Source organism: Sebastes fasciatus, chromosome 17 (genome assembly GCF_043250625.1).
Source record: "Sebastes fasciatus isolate fSebFas1 chromosome 17, fSebFas1.pri, whole genome shotgun sequence".
Taxonomy (NCBI): domain Eukaryota; kingdom Metazoa; phylum Chordata; class Actinopteri; order Perciformes; family Sebastidae; genus Sebastes; species Sebastes fasciatus.
The window spans coordinates 16,627,871-16,644,374 of NC_133811.1; the positions used below are offsets into that span (position 1 = coordinate 16,627,871).

The 16,504-nt window shown below is 40.4% G+C and overlaps 2 protein-coding genes across 7 annotated transcripts; both read right to left on the bottom strand.

The window, feature by feature from the left end:
• Positions 1–793: 793 nt before the first annotated feature.
• Positions 794–3,602, bottom strand: LOC141754574 (uncharacterized). The gene is made up of 2 exons (XM_074613717.1): positions 3,340–3,602; positions 794–2,508 (listed from the first exon to the last, which is right to left on the bottom strand). Exons 1-2 carry the CDS (start codon positions 3,503–3,505, stop codon positions 1,622–1,624), a joined length of 1,053 nt encoding a protein of 350 aa, XP_074469818.1. The 5' UTR covers positions 3,506–3,602; the 3' UTR covers positions 794–1,621.
• Positions 3,603–5,199: 1,597 nt separating this feature from the next.
• On the bottom strand, positions 5,200–15,839 carry sytl1 (synaptotagmin-like 1). Of its 6 annotated transcripts, none has more exons than XM_074613481.1 (16): positions 15,676–15,839; positions 14,895–15,002; positions 13,333–13,459; positions 11,531–11,682; positions 11,314–11,428; positions 11,172–11,229; positions 11,059–11,095; positions 10,928–10,968; positions 10,660–10,764; positions 10,388–10,554; positions 10,198–10,300; positions 9,534–9,695; positions 9,085–9,163; positions 8,889–8,988; positions 7,413–7,618; positions 5,200–5,607 (listed from the first exon to the last, which is right to left on the bottom strand). In XM_074613481.1, exons 3-16 carry the CDS (start codon positions 13,455–13,457, stop codon positions 5,468–5,470), a joined length of 1,590 nt encoding a protein of 529 aa, XP_074469582.1. In that variant the 5' UTR covers positions 13,458–13,459; positions 14,895–15,002; positions 15,676–15,839; the 3' UTR covers positions 5,200–5,467. The 6 variants fall into 6 exon arrangements, with proteins under 6 accessions (XP_074469582.1, XP_074469581.1, XP_074469583.1 ...); XM_074613480.1 differs by having other exon boundaries at positions 15,671–15,836; XM_074613482.1 differs by lacking the exon at positions 14,895–15,002 and having other exon boundaries at positions 15,671–15,830.
• Between the last annotated feature and the right edge of the window lie 665 nt (positions 15,840–16,504).

Sequence of the window (16,504 nt, forward strand, 5' to 3'; positions counted from 1 at the left end):
TGTATCATAGCTGTTACCCTGCACTATATTAGTTTTAATAGTTTTCTTCATCTCCTTGTATTTTTACTGCCTTTTTACTAACATGTTTTGCACTATGGAACTGTGATGCTGGAAACTTGAATTTCCCTTGGGATCAATAAAGTTACTATCTATCTATCTATCTATCTATCTATCTATTTTGACGGAATTGCAACAGAATTGCATTGCTAGGCAACAGCTTGGGTCCATGTGTACTTCCTGTCAGCTGATGACATTCACATACACTGCAACCAGGAATAAGATGGGACACATTTAGAATGTTTACATTTAAATCTGTGTCAAGGGTCTAAATATTGTATATTCGTGACATCATGAATGGGCAGAAATCCTGACAGCTTGTTTCAAATGCAGTTTCAGAATTCGGGCTGTGTGTATTTCCCTGTGAATTGAGTGTTTCGATACTTTCACAGTATTTATATAGGACTTAAGCCTGCTTTATAATAAAAAAAACATGAAAATCTCACTTTTTTATAATATGGGACCTTTAAGAGAAAAGTTACTTTGCAGAACACGTTTGTAGGGGGAAGTTTGTAGCCTAATTGCTTATTTTACAAAAAGAAATTCACCGCAATTACAATTAATATATAAAATACATGAGCTGATTTGTGTCTGAAGTCAACAATGTGTGTTTAGCTGTGGTAAAGACTATCAGAGCCACTAATATGTGGGGGCAAATATGGCAGGTTCAGCATTGACATAATATTGAATATAAACTAAATTCATAATGGAATTAAAAATTCACATTTTAGCCTAATCAAGGTTAAGACTTTATTAAAAAAGTTTGATCCGTTACATCTCAACACTGAACTTTGGGCTACAGGAACCAGGATTTTACATATAGAAAGATGTGTGATGCCTAAGACCATAATCAATTTACAAAAATTAATTTACAAACAAAGGTATTAAGACTACAGGCTAATCAAACGCTTTTAAAAGGAACAGTGTGTAAGATTTCAGGGGTTTCTATTAGCAGAGATGGAATATAATATATTCATAACTATGTTTTCATTAGTGTATAATCACCCGAAACTAAGAATCGTTGTGTTTTTGTTAGCTTAGAATGAGCCCTTCATATTTACATAGGGAGCGGGTCCTCTTTACAGAATCTGCCATGTTTCTACAGTAGCACATAACGGACACACCAAACACTGGCTCTAGAGAGAGCCTTTTGCGTTTTTACATTACCTGAAGGCCACCGTAGTTCTCTAAAATGCTTGTGAAACTGCGGTAACGTGAGCCACAGAGTGCAAAACCGTGGTACCGCCAGCCACCGTCTGACTTCCGTTGCTCCTAAAGTTGTGTTATTATGGTAAGGATGAAACTCTGAGCGAGGTGAATGGCTTTAACACGGTTTTGCACTCGGCGGCTCACGTTACTGCAGTCATGGAAAGTGAGTGAGTGAATGGGTACGCAATCTGCAACCACACCACTAGATATCACTAAATCCTACACACTGTACCTTTAAAACCCATCGTATGTTTTTCCTATTACATTTTATATTATATATATTCTACATAGTAAGGGCAGATTTGCCTGTTGTCCCGCAGTAAACTGGATATTCCACCAGAGCAGCACTCAACTCTCATGAAGTCATGCCAACTGAACCTCGTCTTAACACGCTCTTCATGCTTAAACTCATTTCACCTGTGTGTATAGCCATGTGTTTTGTCATCAAATTATTTCGACTGAACTTCTTCCCGCACACTGTGCATGTGTAGGGTTTCTCTCCCGTGTGGATTCTCGTATGTACGTTCAAGTTGCCTATATGGCGGAACTCTTTTCCACAGATCCTGCAACAGTACGGCTTCTCCTCCGTGTGAATCCTCATGTGCACAGCCACACTGTTGCCGTGTCGAAACTCTTTACCACACACCTCACAGACGAACAGTTTTTCACCGGTGTGGATTTGAGTGTGTGTGGCCAGATGTGCGCTGTGGCTGAATTCTTTGCCACAGTAACGGCAGCAGTAGGATTTGCTTCTTTTCTTTGTCTCGTTATTTGGTGGAGTTGGGCTGTGAGGTTCATAACTTTTAGTCAGTGTTTCTAAACCCAACTCAGGCCCCATGTTATTCAGAGTTACAGAACAATCTGGCAAAAGAGTCCAACATTCACTGCTTGACTGAGTGTTTCCTTCAACCTTTCTGTGGTCAGCTGAGATGTTAGGTACAGGCTTTCTGTCTTCATTTCCTGTATCATGATGAGTTTGTATCTCAGTCATGTCTGAGTAAATGCAATTCTTCATGCAGGTGGGTGTCACTGACAAAGTGCTGTTATCAGAGTCCTCCAGATCCGGTAGCTGTTGTCCCTCTGGACTGCTCCATGGCTGCTCCTGTTTGATTGCTGCAGTCTCTGGGAGCAGCAGCCCACAGTCGTCCTGGTCCACACTAGGGTTGTTGTGGCAGCTCTCAGGACTCCACTCCTGCCCGAAGTGTTTCTCCTCATGTGCACAGACAAAGACCTGTGGCGTATCTGTTGAGAGGAAAAGGTGAGAAATTTGCTTAAACTCCATTTGCCACCTTTTGTTTGTGGATTGCAGTTGAATTTCAGCATTTTATTATCCAGTCTGGTTGTATTTTGCTGTGGCTGTCTGTGTGTATGTTGTTGTCATCAGGTATGATTGATTGATGTGTTGTGTGACGTGTGAGTGTTGTTCAGAAAAACAAAAATTAACTTTCCCTGTATAGTGACTGTTCTATTGATTATTGACAATTAATAAAAAAGAACTTTGAGAAAAAGGAACTGAACATGTTTAGCGTCAGAAAAAACTTCAATAACTTGACCTTTAAAGACTTTAATTTGCCATTGCACTCCTCCAACAATGTTTACATTGTTAGATATACAGTAGGCTACACTTCCAGTTTATAGAATAGAATAGAATAGAATAGAAAGCTTTATTGTCATTGTATTAAATACAACGAGATTCACAGTTGCCACTTCTGGTCAGTGCTTTAAAACAAATACTTGACAAGACTGAACGAGGCAGATAAAACATATAACAGGTAAAACACACACACAGTTATAAAGTAAATAAAACAGGTAAATAGATGTAATAAATAAATATAAACAGAAGTGTTACACTAGAAGTATAAAATATAAAAATAGATGTAATGTAAACAAAGGTAGTTGCACTTCCTTGCATCAGGGATATTTTGCACAGACAAATGTATTTCACATTCAGTAGGCACACATAGCTAAAAAAGCACTTTTCACATCTAGGCTATGATGCAGCAGGCTTCTCCTCAACACCTGTAATCCAGACCTGATTTATGACGTCACAAAAGGATAGAAAACAAAACAAACCGTCTCTGTGTAAAAGCTCTTCTTGTTTCAGTCCTCGTTGGTCTCCGTGTTGTTCCTCCTCGGTCTCCGTCTCCGTTACCGTCCTCTGCACCGCGGCGAAGATCTCCTCAGCAGCCGCACTCAGCCGCTCGCTGATGAACAACCTCAACAGCTGCATCTGGGACATTTTAATCAACTTTACACCTCAAACTACAACAAAACAACACAAACAGTCCAACCGGCGGTCCAACCACCAACCGGCGTCTACAGCTACACGGAAATGTAAGGGTGACTACATCCGGCTACAGACTTCAAAATAAAATTATTTTATTGTTACCTTGCATAAGCACAGCATAGCGATGGTGCTGGAGCTCCGGAGTCCGGCGTCAAATGAAGAAAAAGAAACAACAGATGTGACTTTACATTTAAAGAGAATCCTGAATGACAAGGGTTTACACGCCAACCCTAAAAAAATTATCGAGACTTTTATTTTCAAAAGGCTCCACTTCCGGTCTCATTGCAGCTTTGCTCTTTGGTGTTTATTGGCAAACCATCTTAAAGGTGCATTACTGCCAACTACTGGACTGGAGGGTGGAGCAGGAGATTGTGCAGAAACAAAATTAAAAAAATAAAATAAATACAAATTAAAAATTAAAAATTAAAAGAAAATTAAATTAAAATTTAAAATAAAAAAATTAAATATATTCATAAAAAGTAGTGATATTGGTGGGCTTCTACAGGAGGAATAATTAAGATAGGATACGTAAAAATTCACAATAGTGGTAGACCCTCAGAAGGGAATGGATTCTTGTTTTTGAAAATCTTTTTATTTTATTTATTATTTATTTTCTATGTATTTATTTTTTGTTTATGTGTATCTTCATTTTGTTAGAGGTGCCATTTAACTGTTTAATTGTATGATTGATACTGTGAAGCTGTATATTGATGTAAGAAAGGGAAAAGTTAAGAGAGAACGGGTGGGTGTGTGGGGTATGTTATGTTTGTTAAAGTAAATCCTGTATTGAATATATTGCATAATAATGTTGATGTCTGTATAACAAAAAAAACAATAAAGACATTGTTAAAAAAAAAAATTATTATAATAATGAGGAAAATTCTAGATTCGTTTAACTAAATCAGTTTCTCTTAAAAACTGAATAATTTCACAGTATATGTTATCTGCTGTATTTATTCCCCAATACACCTGACAATGAAAAGTCCTGATTTTTTGCCTTCCTTAGTGACTGTAAAAGGTGATTCCTCTGGATACTGTAATTCCTGCAGTGTATCAGTACATGTTCGAAAGTTTCTGGTTCTCATTGCAGCTTGAAGCAGCAGGGATGTTTAAGATCGCCATATGCTGGACAGGAGGTCTGACTCATATTATAAATGCATTACTCCCACTGACTGTGGAAGGTAAGTGGGAGGACGGATACCCGATGTACAGTAGTTTGTTATGCTGTTTAAAAGCAAGGACAAATTATAGGACATAGTGTTCTCTTCTTGTGCTTTTGACCTTATTCTTCATTGTTCCCTCTGTAATTTGCCTGGAAAGTTTATGGAATAAGTATAAAGTCTGACCACAAGGTGGTAGTCAGGTAATCCATCAAAAGGAAATGAATTCATGCAACTGCAGGCCTTTTATATCCTGTCCAATTACAGTAATGACACTTAAAAATCAAATAATTACAATTATCTGAATAATCAGAAAAAGTACATGTTTGTTCAGGGTGAAAGTGATTAGGACTATTTTTCTGGCTTGCTCCAAAGAGTATAAGAGGTCTGGGAAACAACTTGAAATAAATACATAGTTATTAATTTCTTAAAATGATTATCTCTCCATCTTTGTAAAGTAAAGAAGAACACTGGGTGATTCATCAGTTGAGGTTTGATATTTAATTAATAAACTACAATGGATTACAACACTTTTGTCAGATAAGACACAGACTGAACCAAAAACACACAGACAGATTACAAATATTTCTGATCTACGCCATTAATTCACAATATTGCACAACTACTGACTCCTGTGTGTGTTTGTATGTATGAAAAACAGAAATTGTGACAGAGAGGTTAAATGTGCTCAGGGCCTTCCTTCAGTCCAACCATTATTTGAACATGTGCTTATGTGCAAGGTGTGTCTGAGTCACTATGACCGGTGTGCAAGGTTAGTTCTGATTGATAGTGTTGCGTCGACCCAGCGGTTTGGGTTTTCGATCATGGAGGTCCACACGGCGACCTCCTCCTCTGTGGAGTCCATCCAGCTGACATCCTCCCCATAACTCTGACCTGCCATAAAAAAAACAGATTCATTATGTATGTTGAAGACATAACCACCGAAATCCCCACCGCACTCCACACACCGAGGAATGATTCAATTCAACTCAACTTTATTTATATAGCACCTTTCCTACAATCATACAGCCCAAAGTGCTTCACAGAGCAAGATTAAAACAGCACAGTTTTTAAAGGATGTAGGTCCGTAGGTAAGATGGAAGCAGACCAAGAATAGCCTTATAAATAAGAACACGGCAGTGGTTCAGTCTACAGGTGGACAAGGCAGACCATCCTACCCGAGCATACAAAGAGCAGTGGTGCATAAAGCAGCATATTTGTCCACTCCCATGTTGATAAGAGTATTAAATACTTGACAAATCTCCCTTTAAGGTACATTTTGAACAGGAAAAAAATGTGTGATTAATTTGCGATTAATCACGGTTAACTATAGACAATCATGCGATTAATTGAGATTAAATATTTTAATCGACTGACAGCCCTAAAAAAAACTAAACAAAAACAAACAAAAGATAGACAACAACATTTTTTTGTTATATATGTTATAGACAATATAATTTATAAATAAGTAAGAGGTAGTATGAAAACCAATGATTAAGACTTAAAAACTAAGGCAATAAATTATGCAGAAAATTATGCTTTTCTTAATGAAGCCATAGAAATCCCAACAACTGACCACTGTTCCTGCACATATGCACTACTACTACCACAGCCCCCAACCCCAAGCTGAAAGCAGTAACAACAAACAATCCCAAAAGTCTACAGAAACAGGCCCTGCCCTCTGAATATAACAACCTTATGTTGAACGTCTGTTTACAACAACTAAAACCTCATCACTCACTCTGCTGACATCTTCTTGCTTCAGGAAACCCAGAATGAGACCGAGACTGCTGCTCTATTATCTATCAGTGGTTTGATCTTGAGGTCTACACACTCCTCATCAAGCACCAACTATGAGCAAAACAACACTATCATGAACTCTTTCACAACAACTAAATTATCTGAAATCAGAATTGTTCTCCACATTGCTCACATATTTAGCAATGCACAGTAACAGTGGTAACCTAGAAATGACCTCGCTGTGATGACAAGACCATCTGAAATGCCTGAAATACCAACAGAACAACATGCAATGTAAAGCACTGTATAGAAATACTGTCGCCGCACCACTCCACGAGATCACTGTAGATGAAGCACAAAATGGCTTTTATGACACCATCTACAAAGCTGACCATAAAGTAAAAAAAACAATCAAACCACTTCTTTAATGTTTCATCCTCTGCCCTCCTACAGGGACCCGTGAGATAGCACTGGATCTCTAATCACAGCTCGAAAAGCTGCATTTTAACAGGAGATGCTCGATCTTTATTCATCGCCTTTTGTCATACTGAGTTTACAGTCACCTACTGACTTATAGAGGACAGCCCAAGATAAACATGAGTGAGTTAATTTAAAAACCACACTGCCAACAACAGCCCGGAACTGAGAGTGAATTGATAAGAGATAAGATCCTCTGCATGGACCAGGCTGCAGCAAAGCAGAACAAATACTGTCCCTAATCACCAATACTGACTGCTGCTTTCAGAACAAGGTAAAGACAGGAGCTTTGTTCCCCTATCTGGTCACTTATTATATCATCTGTCACAGAAAGGCTTCACTGAAACTAGAAAGAGCCCCAACAAACAACCAATCATTCAAAATGTTCACTTTTGTATGCTTATAATGAAACCAGCAAAACACCCAGACACACCGGTTCTTGGTATCAATATCTACTTTAAAGTTAACGTAGAGACACCCACCAGTTCCATAGCTCAGACGAATCCCTCCGAGGGCCTGCGGCTTTAACCCTTCGCGCTGCCAGACCGTCAGCTCGGCGCAGGCCTCTTTCAGGTCGCTGGAGTGGAAGCCATCATACACCATGGTGTGGTTGTAGGTAGGGCTGACGGAGCGCTTCACCACCCGCGTCTTCTGACCACTCTGCCGACTGGCGTCTGGGAGTATGTAGCTTGTGGGGTGTAGATTGTGATAATGAAACAATTAAATTCAGATTCAAACCAGGATTCAGTTATATTTTGGGTATATACACGCAGATTAGATGTTTAAAGGTACAGTGTGTAGGATTTGGCGGCATTTTGTGGTCTGATTGCAGATTACAACCAACTGAGAACCCTTCGCTCACTCTTCCCTTTCCAAGACTGCGGCCTCACTCAGAGGCCATCCTTAGCATAATAATACTACTTTAGGAGAAGTCAGACGGGGGCTGGCGGTACCACGGTTTTGCACTCTGCAGCTCACGTTACCATAGTTTCACAGTCGTGTCGGAGAACTACGGTGGCCTTCAGGTAACGTAAAAATGTGAAAGGCTCTCTCTAGAGCCAGTGTTTGATTTGTCTGTTCTGAGGTACTGTAGAAACATGGCGGAGCAACATCCCTAGCAACACAACATCACCCTCAAACCGCCAGGAAGAGCACATTTTCGTAGTGGCCAAACGGTGGTACTACAACTTCCGTGTCCGTCACGTGATGCCATTGGGCCCAAAAATACTTTTTCCCACAGTCTTACATTGGGAAAGAGACGTCTGTAGATCAGCGGATACATTTTTTTTTTTGGTAAATCAGCTTCCCAGTATTAACACTTGAATAGCCATTATTTAAATCATTAGGTCCTAAATGTTGTAAAATGAACTAATACCTGAATCCAGAGTTATTTTCCTTCCTCCGTTCGAGTGAATGAGCCACAGACCGAGGCTGAAGCGAGGGCTGGGAGGCGGAGTTAAAAGAAACGCTACTGCGCCTGCTCTATGGGCCCAATGAATGCGGAGGATCGCAGGATGCTCCGGGTACTTTATCACTCAGCAGTCGAGCCATTTCGGCTTTATGTGCCACTGAGCAACTCTCATAGGAATAAACGGGAGACCGCCTCCAACGCTGTATTCAGTTCTCTTTATACATCCTTGGGCGGACTCCGTGAAGAGGACCCGCTCCCTATGTAGATATGAAGGGCTCATTCTAGGCTAATGAAAACGCAACAATTCTCAGTTTCAGGTGATTATACTGATGTTGTGTCTAGAAGGTAACCCTCAAACTGTGAAAACTTGCAAAAAGACTCTCGCAGGACTCGCTGCCCGACGACCTATCCTAACCTTAACCATTCAAGGTCAATGCCTAACCTTAACCATCTTGCAAGAGTTTTGCAACTTGGATGTTACCTTCTAGACACGACCAGAGATAACTGATGACGAAATATCAGGACAAATGTTGCAGAGCTGACTCACCATCTGATAAAGGAGTCCATAGCGCCCCCTTTGTTGGCCAGGAGACCTTGAGCCTCCCGAAGCCAGATGTGAAGCTCTCCTGTCAGAGGCAGTCCACTACCTTAACACACACACACATACACATACACAATGTATGAGACACATGAGATTATGGTGGGACATGCACTTGCATCCATGACGTGTGTGCTCTGCTCACCCTCGAATCCGTCTGGGATGAATTTAATAGAGAGCAAGACAGTCCCACGACTGCTAATGGACTCTGGAGTCAAATTAACCTGAGAAAAAGATAAAAGGCAGAGAAAAAGACACAGGAAGCAAGAGAAAGAAAAAGTAACAGAGAGGGAGGCAGACGTGTGGAAGCAGGAAAAGATTAAGGTTACATAAAACCTTAGTTGAAATTCACAGCATGTCTTCCTCTCCCTTCAGCTCTCCCAGACACAAGAGACACTCCTCCCTGTACTCTCTGTCTCCAACAAATCCGCCAAACTGCTGCGAGACACACACACTACTAGACAAATGTAGATAAAGACATCATAGTGTTTTAGGTAAATATTGATGTAGGAATATTCAAACTCGCATGCTAATTTATGTGACTACATGATTGTGTTATTTGCATACGAATCATTCATGATTGCTCGTCCCTACCCGTGGCTGCAGATCCTGCCACAGTGGCAGCGAGCAGTTCCAGTCCCAGTGGCTCAGAGAAATCTCTATCTCCCCCAGGAACACGTTCCTGCCCAGGGCCTCGGCGTGCCACACAGACAGGTTCAAGGTCCGGCTCCGCAGCTCTCCGATCCGCACTTTATACTATAACATAAGAACCAGACAGCGACATATGAAAAATGGAAGAGGACAAAGCATAACATGTTCTCTGCCACCATAAACTACAAGAAGTAAACATTAAAGAGGACCTATTGTGCTTATTTTCGCCCTCAAACTAGCTTTGTTTGAGGGCGTGCCAAACTAGCCGCTAGGCAGGTGTTATGCAAATATGTTACTTGGTGACATCACCACGTTACGGAAGAAAAGGCGGAACTTCAAACAAGGCGTTTCAGGCAGTTTAGGAGTAGTGCTTCTTTGCAGACCTTTTACATTCACAAAAAAACAATTTAACACACTAAAGGAAAGGGGGAAAACCAAAAAAGCATGATAGGTCCCCTTTAAATCTGAATATCTTTGAGACTGGAGAAATAAGTGGCTGCAGTGCATGTTGAAGGACACGTGGAGGACAGCTGAGAGACAGATGGTAGATGGAGATGTCTGTGAAGGCTGCCACTTTATGTAATATGTAAATGAGAGAGGGTCTCACTCGGAGCGTCTGATCGTAGACGGGGTTTAGTGTCTTCTTCTTCACTGCAGTTTTCTTCTTGCTGTGACTCGACTTGTCCGGCAAGAGATAGGTTTTAACATATCTGTGAAAAATGCACACACACAGACATTGTACGACTGATCTTATGTGAGCTGCAAGATGCACATTCACGCATGCATTAGTCACTTACGGATCGGAGCGATTACTGCGTGCTGAAGCGATGTCCTCGCAGCGATACACTTTGACTAGCAGCTCCTCCTTCTGGGTGTCGTAAACCAATGAGAATTGGATACGGCCCCTCACCTCCACCATTCCAAAATCCCCTGAGCTGAACAGACTCATCATGCTTCCACTGAGCTGTAACACACGCAGAACAGAGATCAGCTCCTACGTCATTGTCCGGAGCTGAGTCATGTTGTCGTCGCTGGATATACAATTAATCAAATGTGCGTGCGTGTGTACCGTGTAGCCCGAATGAAGGCTGCCGGTGGAGCTGCTGGTTTTCAGAGAGGCTGTCAGGCAGCTGCTCACAGAGTCAGTGTCCGCGGTGTGACCGTCTAAGTCATCCTAAAACGCACACACACCCATTATTCTCAGATACAGCGTCACTATTGATCATCTATCAGTTGGTTCCCTCTCCCTATATACATCATGTCCTTTAACTACTTTATTAAACTCTACCATTAAAAAGGCAATACGTATGACTGATTTAGACATTTAAATAATTCACCTCAGGTTCCTCTGAGTGGCCATTACTTCTACTTTCGCACTCTGTGAGCAGAATGAATAGAGAATGAGTTCATAATATCACAAAGAGACAGTTAGAGAGGTACAGAGGAAGTGAGAGAGAAACCTCCATACCTCTGGATGACGAGGAACTGTTTCTATGCACGACACCCTGGAATATAATATTTATATTTAGACCATTTGTTTTTCAAGCATTGAAAAAAAGAAACAAGCAGGCACATACAGACCTGCGCTACAGGACGTTGTGTTCTGGGTGTGGGTGCAGGTTTTAAACTCCCTTGACTCCTGAAAAACACAGATAAGATATAGGAAAATGCAACTCCACACAAATGTTACTAAAGTGAAATGATTTTTCCGTGAATCACTAACCCTTCACTCTCCTCTTCTTTGCTGTCCGTCAGCCTTCTCTCTGCCTCAGGAGAGGTGTTATTGTTGTGGGAGGTTTTTTCTCTCTCTCCATTGAACAGTTCAATCAGGGGCACATCTGTTACCATGACAACACATACAGAACCATCACTGGGATATCCCTAAAAGAAAACAGCCCCGCAGGCATGTAATAGTAGTATTGTATTAACCGAAACCTGACCTCTGTTCTTGGTCTTCCTGTGGCGTATGGTGGCGTGGACGAGCGAGCTGCCGGACATCCAGTTGCGATGGCGTTTTCCACACTCCTCGCTGAACCACGCTCCCGACAGGAAGCGCAAACGTGTCGGATCTCTCTCTTTTTCCTGGAGGAGCCTGCAGCGTTGAAACGGGTTAAACAGCAAATAAACATGACATGCGATATGTAAATTCAGCGAATGTCGACCTACATCACAAACTAAACAGTCACTGTTGTCACGTCTGTCATGCAACTTACTCAACGTTTCCATTAACAACAACATGTTGATACCTTCACCACCCTGATAGAAGAGCTGAAATGATTAGTCGATTAATCATTTAGCCAATCTACAGAAGATTAATTGGAAACAATTTTGATAACTGAGTCCTTGTTTAAGCCAATTATCAAGCAAAAATGCTAAGCAATCTCTGGTTTTAGCTTCTTAAATGTGAGGATTTACTCTCTACCTTTGCCTCTAGGAAATTGTGAAGAGCATTTCTTACTGTTTTCTGAGGTTTTATAGACTAAATGAATCAATTCATCAACAACAAAAAAAAAAGTTAATAATAAAGCACAGTCATCAGCTGAGGCTCTATTTAAAGATGAATCAACACAAGCATCACAAACAACAGGTTGACTATTAGACCTTATTACCTCTTAACAGTGCGACGGCCCGCCGGTGGGCCTGGTCGATATTCAGTATTTCAGAGGTCGTAGCAGGCTCAGTTTTAAAGATAGTAGATGTCACGCTCCAAATTAACACAAAAATTTGGCAAGGAAAACTGGCATGGCAATATTCAAAGGGGTCCCTTGACCTCTGATCTCAAGATATGTGAATGAAAATGGGTTCTATGGGTACCCACGAGTCTCCCCTTTACAGACATGCCCACTTTATGATAATCACATGCAGTTTTTGCATGCAGTACAAATGTGTTATTTTCACCTATTCAAAAAGTGATCAATAACATTTCTGAGATGCAGGAGCTGTAAGCAGAAACAATTTCACTGTGTAGTTCTTTGGCTTCCCCCACGGAGGCAAGGCTGAATTACCAACCTGGCAAAGTGGGCAGCTGCCCAATTTTCCATGTGTGGGATAATAAAATTGATCTGAATCTGATTTGTGGTAATTTGACTAATTGAAAGCTTGTTTGGAAACATGCATTACTATAGTACAATATCAACCGACATGATAAGGGCCTTAAGGTGGGCCTGAATTTATTACCTGATTTTGAGGCCCCTGACTCATATTAAAGAGGGTTCCTGTATCAAAACCTTCATATTGAGCTTAAATGTTTCATATTACCACAGCAAACCTGCACTCAGTAATACTACTTTTCATACAAAAAGCGTTTTGGTTTTTTTCAACCTTAAACTACAACATACAGACAGGAGATGAATTAAAGGAAACCCATGAATAAATTAACACAGATGCGACTTTGACTTGTCCCCTTTGGACCTTCATCCAACAATGAAACATTTCTATCCTGATGGGAGTTTTATCCTCCGTTTCATGAGTATGAAAACGATGTAGATCAGTCACCAAATCTCAACCCAACTGAGATATTTTAGATCAATATGTCAGACAGAGCTCTCTACCACCATCATCAAAATGCCAAATGAAGGAATATCTTTTGTAAGAATGGTGTAGAGACTTGTACATCCTGTCTGTGCAACCTTACCAAGACATTTTATGTAGTTTTTTTCCTTTAGTTTGTCGCCTGTCTGTATGTCAGTGTTAATCACTGGACAAAACTGCCACCTAAATAGGATAAACAATCACCTCTGACCTTACACGTCCTTCATCGCGATCACGCAGATTCATGTCACGCTGTAACACCTCCAGGATGGTGGACTGCTCCTCTTCTGTCAGGTGACTCAAGTCAAGAGAAGAATCAACCCGCTCCCCCTCCATCCCTGAGTGAGAGGCAAAACAACAAGCCTTGAACAAACAGACGGCGCCTAGTCATCTGTAATCCCATTTACACATGCTTTACATTATAGTCATGCCACTATATGTGTAGCGTACGATTGCTCTTGTTGCAGGGATTAATATTGTGTATATCTCAGAAGACAGTATATATCAAGAAGTATATTGGGAACATTTTGGCTCACTAAACCAATCGTTCCTAACCTTTTTGCCCTTTGACCCCTTAAAATGAAGCAATGTTTACTTGCTGTCACATGTCGCACGTCATCAGTTGTGAGTAGATTTTTCCTTCTCACATTGTTTAATTGATTATATCTTGAGGCCTGAAGAGATCAAAGTGTTCAGTTCCTCACAAGCGAAGAAATGTCAGAAAAAACAAGTTATTTTATGTAGCGGACGTGTCTTCTATCTTATCTTGTAAAATATTTTGAGATCTCTCAAGTTGATCTTGTGGTTCCACATTGTTAAACCATTAAATACCATCTGGTGCCTCAGAGGGCAAGGACACATGTTGTGTCAGGTAGGCTATTCCTGACACTACTTACATTACAAAAGGCTTGAAGATAAATGTTAACAACACTATTTAAAGCTGCAGTGGGTAGAATTGGAGCAAATATGATTGAAAAAAGTTATTTTTTGTAAAACGGTCACTATATCCAGACAGTAGTGCATGAGACAGGTAATCTGAAAAAAAAAACATGTGTGTCTGTGTCCTCCGGTGCTCCTAACGGCATCTGCAAGATTTCACAGACCGGAGGAAAACAACCAATCAGAGCCGAGCTGGAGTCTGCCGTCCAGCTTCCTCCGTCTTCTGCTTATTTCTCGTCTCAAATGTCTTCAGAAACATCCTGTAGTGTACTGTTTAGCTGTAAAATGAGAAAGTTTGTGACCCGGCAGCCATGTTGAGATAAGATGAGGAAATACCAAGCACCGCCTACTAGCCGGAACAAAGATTCTCATTTTACAGCTAAACAGTACACTACAAGATGTTTCTGAGGCAAGAAATAAACATTACAGTAACAGAATATTGATTCATATTTAATCAGCGCTGCCTACTTTGACCATTTAATCAAAGTTTGCGAGTGATTGACAGCTGCCTCCGTTGAATGAACAGCCAATAGGCTGTGATTGGCACAGGCTAGATTTTTTTAAAGCCTGAAAACAGAGCCATGAGGAAGTGCAGAAGTCTAGTGTTCTCTCAGAGCACTTGAATTACAATATGCTGAAAGGTTATTATGAAACATTCTGCCTACTGCAGGTTTAAGCTGCCATCATCATGGTTTGACGCTGAGGAGCGTGGTGTTAAAAAGGAAGAAAAGCAAGCGTCTGTGTGCATTTAACTAACCTGCTGCACCACAATATAATCATTTTTGTCGTTTAGTGTGTGTGTGTGTGTGTGTCCACTTCCTTCAGGCTAGTTACCTCTGAGTGATTAGCGCATGCGCAAAGCAATCCACCTGGGTTTAGGAGTTTGGTAAACAGAACAGCAGGATATCATGCAAGTGCACCACAGTTTTCACAAGCTGGCACCTAAACGAACACAAAACACAAATATATAATATTACAGTGTGCAGTAGATGACATAAAGTATATGTTTTCCTCTCCACATCAGATCTGCTCCCTCTACAGAGTCTTTCAAAGCACAGCTCAAGACCCACCTCTTTTCTTTGGCTTTTGAATGTACTTGAATTGTGATTACTAATTTACCTTTTATAATGCTCATTATAACAGTCTTTTACTCATGGATTTTGTCTGTGGATGTGTGAGATTTTGTTGTCTGTTCTGTTGACCTGTTTTTATTCTGCCTATGTCTGTAAAGCACTTTGGTCAGCTCATGTTGTTTTAAATGTGCTATAGAAATAAATTTGACTTGACTTTATAATAATATTCGTATAGTATTAATTGCATTGATGTACTCGTCTAAAATTATTAAAAAAAAAAAAAAAAACTTTTATTATTATTATTGTTGTAATATTTAATTTTGAAAGATTATTGAAGTTTCTGGTCATGACAATTTACATGAAGTTAGAAAAAAAATAATAGGCCCATGCAACACTTTCCTCACGAGAGAGAGAACACCTGTCGCCACTTTTTCTCCTTTTTGGATCAAAGGTTGATCTCTCCACCGTCGCGCATTCATTACTAATACACACACAGAGAGAGACACGTAAAAAAAAAACAAGCTAAAACTGTGTTACCTTACTTGAGAGCTTCCGCCACTTCCATCTGTGAAAAGTTTAGTGTAAAGTTGTCCAGACAGCGCAGTGTGTGTGTGTGTGTGTGAGTAAAGGTCCGTGTGCAGAGTAAACGCAGTGAGCAACACGCCCTCCAGAGCTGGTTAGTTGGTGCACACAGTCAGCTGGGAGGCTCAGAGAGGAGGAACTGTATGTGTGTGTTTTAGAGAGTCAGATTGATACGGTGTGTTTGTTGAGTGTGTTATGACTCACACACACACACACACACACACACACACGGATGTTTTACCAAATAGCAGGGTGGAGGTGGGATATAACTTTCCTCCTTGTTACACTGTAAACAATTGCTGTTAATTTACAGCAGGATTTCAACAGTAATAACCTGTTATTGCTAAAAAAAACAGTGCTTTACTGTTAATACAAAAAGAAAACCTGTTAAATTACGCTCAAAGGCCGTTTTTTAACTAATGCATTCTTAAAAAACATCACTTTACTGCTGATCAACTGTTTAACGTATCATCAGTAACAGTTTCATGCAGTATTTTTTTTAATTCTGGGACCTGATCTGCACATGTGAGGCTTGTACATTGTACATGATTGTAAAATCAGTGAATTAGCTTTATTGTTCTTCACTCACATGTTGTTATGGTTTGCATTCTGTGCTTGTAGCCAGCTATAGACAGACATTTTGGGAAAAGTGTCAACAAGTGTATTATAGCCTTTTTCCTAACAAGTGCCTTTAATTGTATTTAGTGTGACTATTCCTATGTCTGTAACCTGCTAAGTCTATTCATCTAGGCAAAAAATAATGTTTATAAAAATGTATGTAAAAAATAC